This window comes from Propithecus coquereli, unplaced genomic scaffold, assembly GCF_000956105.1.
Source record: "Propithecus coquereli isolate 6110/MARCELLA unplaced genomic scaffold, Pcoq_1.0 Scaffold44, whole genome shotgun sequence".
NCBI lineage: Eukaryota > Metazoa > Chordata > Mammalia > Primates > Indriidae > Propithecus > Propithecus coquereli.
Window position 1 is genome coordinate 12,815,545 of NW_012150174.1, and position 8,595 is coordinate 12,824,139.

The 8,595-nt window shown below is 39.6% G+C and overlaps 1 protein-coding gene across 1 annotated transcript; it reads left to right on the top strand.

Annotated features, from left to right (window-relative positions):
* Positions 1 to 6,901: 6,901 nt before the first annotated feature.
* LOC105818267 (olfactory receptor 6) lies at positions 6,902 to 7,858 on the top strand. Its single transcript, XM_012654204.1, has one exon. The coding sequence runs from the start codon at positions 6,902 to 6,904 to the stop codon at positions 7,856 to 7,858; it is 957 nt and encodes a 318-aa protein (XP_012509658.1).
* The last annotated feature ends 737 nt before the right edge of the window (positions 7,859 to 8,595 follow it).

The following is an 8,595-nucleotide window of genomic DNA, read 5'->3' on the forward strand; positions in this document are numbered from 1 at the left end:
GTGTGGGGAGAATTATATAGATTCAGACATTAGACACATGTGGCATTTCAACTAGGGGTGGGCAACGAGCATCACAAATATCAGGAGGCCTTGGATGTTATATAGACTTGGGAGGCAAGTTACTCATGGTAAACAACTAGAGCGATCAGGTTTGGGACCTTTAGACTGGCCATAAAGGCTTGATGGGGTGTAAGGGCTAAATTCAGAGGTGAGGAGTTTAGACATAGAAGACTTGAACAAAAGAGAAATTGCTTTCATTACAAGGGTCAAGACAAGGGATCAGGAGAGTGGGCAAGATGGGAAGGACCAGACTATAGATACACAGTATTTGAGGTGTGGACTGGGAGCATGGCAGTGAGCAGAGAGAGAGATGGGAAGTAACACCTAAAGACAGAAGATTATTGCGTAGTAGAAAGAGTTTAGATTTTGGAGCCTGACTGCCTTAGGTTAATTCCATCATTGCCACTCTTTACTCATGTGAATTTTTCCTAATTATTTACCCCATTATCTGTAACATAGGACTAATAATATCTACCTTCTCAGGTTGTCGTGAGAGTTAAGTGATATAATGTCTGGAAAGGACCTCGTACAGAATCTGCCATATGATAGATACCCAGTAAATGATGAATATTATTACTGAAAAAATTATGTGGGTGTGAGGATAGCACAGGCAGAGATGAGTGGCAAAGATGAAAGCAAAGTAGGAGCCCTGGGTGAACGTGCAGCAGGGAGAAGGTACAAGGCAGTGGTCCCATGTGGCCCCCATTCATCCATGCAGAATAGTGGGGTGTAGGCAGAGCTCTAGGTAATGCCCATAGAAATACAGTCCTCTGAGTCTACACAAAGTTTCAAGAATAAAATATAAATTTTAAAAACCAAGAGAGCTCAGGCTAATATTAGAGAACATGTAAATGGAATTTATCTCATTTTCTACATGAGGCCAATGTGACAAGAGTTATTCTGTTAGATGCTGCAGGACTCAGTGTGTAGGAAATGGGTAAATTTAGTAGAAGGTTATAGGAAGAGGTGCTAAGTAAGAGGGAAAATCATATATGTAACCTCAACCTCCAGTCTTATCTCTGTCTGTTTCTTTCCTCCCTGCCACCAATTCCTTCCAATCAAAATGCAAATCATTCCACCATTAACTTTTCATCTTTTTACTCTGTGCCTATGCATTTTTTTTTCTCTTCAACGTATATCTCCCTTCCAAAACTCTGCAATGCTTCATTCAGTCCAAATGGCACCTTGTTGGTGACTACTTTCTGGGTTCCCCAGAGAGAAAGAATTAATCCCTACCCTGGATTCCCACTGTGCTCAATATTCTATTGTAATATTTATTACAATATGTTATAATACCTCCTTTGCTCCGATGTCTATTTCTCTTGGTATTTTCTGTGCTTGGAACTATCTGGCCCATGATAGTGTTAAAGGCAGAGGAAATGGAATGAGAGGAGGGAGTAAGGGCGTGGGAAACTAACATTTTTAAGATGAGAAAGACCTGGATATTGCCAGAGAGGTATAAGCGGTAGGAAGTAAGCAGTGGAAAGAAAGGAAAGATAGGGATTAATTGATGGCATGATGTTCTGAAGTATGACCAGTAAAGAACAAGAGGATTATGTTTAGAAAGTGAGTGACCATTGAGTGACCATTTTTAAAAGTTGTAGGAAATGATTCAGATCAGAAGGACCTGCCAAAAGAATCTTAAAACATCCAGGCGGATTGATTGAACTCAGGAGTTTGAGACCAGCCTGAGCAAGAGCGACACCCCGTCTCTACTAAAAAAAACAGAAAGAAATTATCTGGACAACTAAAAATATATAGAAAAATTTAGCCGGGCATGGTGGCGCATGCCTGTAGTCCCAGCTACTCGGGAGGCTGAGGCAGTAGGATCACTTGAGCCTAGGAGTTTGAGGTTGCTGTGAGCTAGGCTGACGCCACAGCACTCACTCTAGCCAGGGCAACAGAGTGAGACTCTGTCTCAAAAAAAAACAAAAAACATCAATAAGATTTTTTTTTTATTTCAGCATATTATGGGGATACAGATGTTTAGGTTACGTGTGTTGCCCTTGGTTCCCCCACCCCAAGTCCGTGTTTCAAATATGTCCATCCTTCGGGTAGTGGGCATTGCACTCCTTGTGTATACAAATACCCGTCCCCTCCTCCCTCCTCCCCCCTCCTCCCGCCGTCCTCCCCTTTCCCCAACATCCAATAGATGTTGTTCTGATATGTGCATTTATGTGTTGATTAGTTAATACCAATTTGATGGTGAGTACAAATGGATCCCGTTCTTCTGCTCTTGTGGTGTCCCACTTTGGATAATGGGCTTAAGTTTAATCCAGGAAAGTATAAGAGGTGCTAGATCACTGTCGTTTCTTATGATTGAGTAATATGCCATTGTAAACATATACCAAATTTTGATAATCCACTCATGGATTGACGGGCACTTGGGTTGTTTCCACATCCTTGCAATCGTGAATTGTGCTGCCATAAACATTCGGGTGCAGATGTCCTTATCGTAGAATGTTTTGTGCTCTTTTGGGTAGATGCCTAATAGTGCTATTGCTGGATCGAATGGTATTTCTAGTTTTAGCTCTCTGAGGTATCTCCAATTCTTTTCCACAGAGGTTGCACTAATTTGCAGTCCCACCAGCAGTGTAGAAGTGTTCCTGTCTCTCCACATCCTCGCCAACATTTGTTGTTTTGTGTTTTTTTGACAGAGGCCAATCTCACTGGGGTTAGGTGATACCTCATTGTGGTTTTGATTTGCATTTCTCTAATGATTAGAGATGTTGAGCATTTTTTTATATGTTTGCTGGCCATTATTCTGTCTTCTTTTGAAAAGTTTCTGTTCATTTCGCTTGCCCATTTGTTGATGGGGTTGTTTGATTTTAACACACCTTTATGATAAAAACTCTCATCAAAATAGGCATAGACGGCTCATTCCTTAAAATTATCAAGTCCATCTATGACAAACCCACTGCCAATATCATATTGAATGGGGAAAAATTGAAACCATTCCCACTTAGAACCGGAACCAGACAAGGCTGCCCACTATCTCCACTTCTATTCAACATAGTGCTCAAAATCCTCACCACAGCAATTAGGCAAGAGAGCGATATTAAGGGTGTCCAAATGGGGACAGACGAGATCAAACTCTCGCTCTTTGCCGATGATATGATATTATATCTAGAAAACCCCAAAGACTCATCTAAGAGACTCCTAGAACTGATAAATGAATTCAGCAAAGTCTCAGGCTACAAAATCAATACACACAAATCTGAGGCATTCATATATGCCAACAACAGTCAAGCAGAAGATCAAATCAAAAACGCAATTCCTTTTACAATAGCCTCAAAGAAAATTAAATATCTAGGAATATATTTAACAAAAGATGTGAGAGACTTATACAGGGAGAACTACGAAACACTAAAAAAAGAAATTGTAGAAGCTGTAAACAGATGGAAAAACCTACCTTGCTCATGGATTGGTAGAATCAATATCGTTAAAATGTCCATACTACCTAAAGTGATCTACAGCATTAATGCAATCCCTATCAAAATCCCATTATCATTCTTCACAGATCTGGAAAAAATAATTCTATGCTTTATATGGAACCAGAAAAGACCTCGTATAGCCAAAGCAATCTTAAGTAAAAAGAACAAACTGGGAGGTATCAGTTTACCTGACTTTAAGCTGTACTACCAGGCTGTAGTGATTAAAACAGCTTGGTACTGGCACAAAAATAGAGACATTGACCTCTGGAACAGGACTGAGAATCCAGAAATGAAACCATCTGCATATGGTAATCTAATCTTTGACAAAGCTGACAAAAGCATACACTGGGGAAAAGAATCTCTTTTCAATAAATGGTGCTGGGAAAACTGGATAGCTACATGCAGAAGACTGAAACTAGACCCCTACCTCTCACCTCTCACAAAAATCAATTCAAGGTGGATAATAGACTTAAACCTAAGGCATGAAACCTTAAGAATTCTAAATGAAGATGTTGGGAAGACCCTTTCAGACTTCGGCCTAGGTAAGGAATTCTTGAAGAAGACCCCAAAAGCAATCGCCGCAGCAACAAAAATAAATAAGTGGGATCTAATCAAATTAAAAAGCTTCTGCACTGCCAAGGAAACTATCATTAGAGTGAATAGACAGCCCACAGAATGGGAAAAAATATTTGCTCTCTACACATATGATAAAGGACTGATAACCAGAATCTATCTAGAACTCAAAAAAATCAACAAGAAAACATCGATAAGACTTTTAAGAATTATTAAAACATCAATAATATTTCTCAGCTGCTCAAAACCTTCCAAAGTTGTTCAATCCGCTCACTAAAAGCCAACATGTTCACAACTGCTTAGAAGGCTCACGATTTTCTGCTCATCATCTCTTCCTCCACCCTTTACTTCTATAGCTTCATTTCTGCCCCTCTACTTGTTCTGCTCCAGTCATAGTGGACTCCTTCTTCATCACCTTGTTCCTTATTTTAGTGTCTTTAGATTACCTGTTCATTTTTTCTGGAAAGCTCTTCCACCAGAGAGCCAAGTGGCTAATGCCTTCACCTTCTTTATGACTCAACTCAATGAGGCCTCTTCCTATCACTGTATTTAAAATATCAACCTGCCACCACTCCCTGCACTCCTGATTTTCCTTACTTGGCTATTTATTTTTCCCATAGATTTTATCAATTCCTACATCTATATCCTTATTGCATTTCTTGTTTATTGCCTGTCTCCCTCCACTAGGATGTAATTACTTAAGATCGGGGCTTTTTGCTTGTTTTTGTCTATTTTGTTAACTGTGCTATTCTAAATGTCTAGAATAGTGTTTGTTAAATAGTGGGTACTCGATGACTATTTGTGAACAGAATAAATGTAACATACAGAAATAGATAGGATATATGAAACATAAGCTTCCTGAGAAATGGGATCTACCACAGATGGAGGGTCATAAGCACTAACAATGCTATAAATTTCTGCATTCATGATTTGTTGGATTTTTTAGTATTATAATATAGCCCCTCTTCACCCTCAAGTGAAGTGAAGTTTCGACAAGTTGAAGTTTACTTTAGATTATAAAGTGAATAAGTGATACATCATGAACTAGAATTCAGGCCTTCCAATTATTTATCCCACTAGTGTGTACTTTCTTTAATGTTTTAGTACACCTTTAAATACTGGGGCTCCTTCTGTCCGTGTTGAACCTCTTGTCGTGTTACTCATTTCTTCTATTATTCCTGAAAACTCAGACATGACTGAGAGTGCATTCACATAAAAATTCCTTCATAGCCTGTTCTGTAATTGTTTGGATTTAGGCTACATGCTTCCACACTGCCTTACACCTCTTGGGCAAAAATTACCTCCCTGAGAGAGCTGTTAAAATTAACTAAAGGATAATTATTCTTAGTGGAGAAAAAGGTCATATTTAAGTCCTATTTCACTGTGGCAATTTTCCAACATATATAACCAATTCTGGGTGATCTAGGGGTTTTAGGCCACAAAGTATATAGAAATCAGAAATAATTACTAGAAAATTCCACATCTTCTTCTTTCTAGTTCCATGAATTCTGCCTTTACCTTTCATTATTATTGTTCTCCTTGAGGAGTATATTTCTCTGTGTAGCTAATTTATTTATTTATTTATCTGTTTATTTATTTATTTTAGACAGTGAGTGTCTTACTCCGTCACTCAGGCTGAATTGCAGTGGCATGATCATTGCTCAATGTAACCCTGAATGCCTGGGCTCGAGCAATTCTCCCACCTCAGCCTCCTGAGTAGCTGGGACTACAGATGAGCACTGCCATGCTTGGCTAATTTTTTCTATTTTCTGTAGAGATGGGGTCTTGCTATGTTGACCAGGCTTGTCTCAAACTCCTGCGTTGCCTCCCAAAGCACTGGGATTATAGGCCTGGCCAGTTTCATTTTATTTATAATCTCAATTTGTATCTCTACTTTTCTCTTTCTTTTATTCCCACTTATAAAGAATGTGTTTTTAAATTTCAGTTCTTTTCTCAGGTCATATTTTGCCCTTGGAAGCCTAGGACCCTTCTGAGTTGCTGGCCCTCCTGAGTCCCTGCTCCAAAAGTGGCTCCTTATATAAAAATTGTCTTCAGACCATGTCCATAATAAGAAAGCATTTCAGTCAGGGAGTAGATAAAATTAATCAAGTGACACTTCTTGCAGTATAAAAATTTTGAGTCAGTCTTTGAAGAGGACATAGATGAATAACACAAATTAATTTGAGATCAAATATGAACTACCATATATATATAACTATATATACATATATGTGTACATAATCACTATATTTGTATATATAAATATTATTATTCATATAATAATTAAGACACATCCAACATAGCTGAGCAATAGGCCACAGTTAGTGACTCTCCTGACCAGGAGAGTTTTTTCCAATTCATATGCTGCTTCTATTTTCCCCAGGTTTTAAACTTCCCTGCTTATCTGCCCTGCATTCTGCACCATCCAGGGCACTTGTTCCAACCACCATGGTTTGCTGCCTTATAAATGCCTCTGAAATCTGGGAATATGCTGATAAGGAAAGTGTTTACTCCAAGTACTATCTGAAGACCTCTTTCTGATCCAGATCCAAAGGCCTGGACCCTGAATCTGACTTCATGATTCTGCTTTGACATTCTCAGCTTGGTGTCTGTGGTGGATTTGTTTTCAGGTCCTGTGCTGACTCCCGTATTTCTGGAGAGGATCTGTGGCATCTCATAATTCCCAAATCATACCCGAGGTCTAGAGGATGGAAATTGGGTTAAGTATAACAATAAAATACCTGTAGCCTGAGGGCCCCATGCTGCTAATGTGGATCTCACTCTTCCATTTGATGTTATTATTACTAAATACTTTTTCTTTTGGTGTCCTAACCATGTGGAAGGAAAACATCACCAATATTAGTGATTTCATCCTGGTGGGCTTCCCTACTGCTCCCTGGCTGCAGGTTCTGCTCTTCTTCCTCTTCCTCATCACCTATTTGTTCGTGCTATTTGAAAATTTGGTTATCATCCTCACTGTATGGATCACTGGGTCCCTGCACAAGCCCATGTACTATTTTCTGGGTGCCATGTCCTTTCTAGAGGCCTGGTATATATCTGTCACAGTCCCCAAGATGCTGGCTGGATTCCTACTTCATCCCAATACTATCTCCTTCCTGGGATGCATGACTCAGCTCTATTTCTTCATCTCCCTCGCCTGTACTGAATGTGTGCTTTTGGCTGCCATGGCCTATGATCGTTACGTGGCCATATGTTGGCCTCTTCGTTATCCTGTCGTGATGACCACAGGGCTTTGTATCCAGCTGACCATCAGTTCCTGGGTGAGTGGCTTCACCATCTGCATGGCAAAGGTATACTTCATCTCCCAAGTTGCCTTCTGTGGCAATAATATCCTGAACCATTTTTTCTGTGATGTGTCACCTATCCTTAAACTGGCCTGCATGGACTTATCCATGGCTGAGATGGTAGACTTTGTGCTAGCCATCGTCATCCTTGTGTTTCCTCTCTCAGCCACTGTCCTTTCCTATGCTTTCATTGTCTCTACCATCCTGCATATACCCTCAGCCACTGGGCGGCGGAAGGCGTTCTCTACCTGTGCATCTCACCTTACAGTAGTTGTCATCTTCTACACAGCTGCGATCTTCATGTATGTCCGACCTCGGGCCATTTCTTCATTTAATTCTAACAAATTGATCTCAGCCATATATGCAGTCTTTACTCCCATGCTCAACCCTATTATCTACTGCCTGAGGAACAAGGAGGTCAAGGATGCTATCAGAAAAACCATAGCAACTGGCCGAGCTCTGTTCTTGAGAGATTCTTTTTGCTGAAGACACTCAGACATTCCTTCTCCTTTCATTTGACTAAACCTCAAAAACACCTTCTTTAGAGGAAAATTGGTAATTATAAACATACTGATTTAGTACAATGATTTAGGGATGTAGAGCCAGAGATCAAAGAAAATCTCCTTTTCTGTCAGGCCTTAATTAAATGCTTCCTTTTATAAGGCAGTAGATGAAATAGTGAAAACTCTTAAGAGGTATATATTAGTAAAACAGTTAATAATTTTATTTTGTACAAAGAAAATTTTAAGAAATAATCAGTTATTATCTACCTGCTTTTTAGGCTTCTGTGGGTGAGGTTATTTAATTTTTTTTTCTTTTTCTTTTATTTCAGCATATTATGGGGGTACAGATGTTTAGGTTACGTATGTTGCCCTTGGTCCCCCCCCAAGTCCGAGTTTCAAATATGTCCATCCTTCGGGTGGTGCGCATTGCACTCCTTGTGTATACAAATACCCGTCCCCTCCTCCCTCCGCCCCCCTCCCCACTGCCCAAATTCCAATAGATGTTATTCTTATATGTGCATTTATGTGTTGATTAGTTAATGCCAATTTGATGGTGAGTACAAATGAATCCCGTTCTTCTGCTCTTGTGGTGCCTCACTTTGGATAATGGGCTTAAGTTTAATCCAGGAAAGTATAAGAGGTGCTAGATCACTGTCGTTTCTTATGATTGAGTAATATTCCATTGTAAACATATACCAAATTCACTATTGCAAGAATGTG

Bases quoted from the DNA above. Each gene is read 5' to 3' on its own strand.
- LOC105818267 (XM_012654204.1), top strand. From the start codon at position 6,902: ATGTGGAAGGAAAACATCACCAATATTAGTGATTTCATCCTGGTGGGC.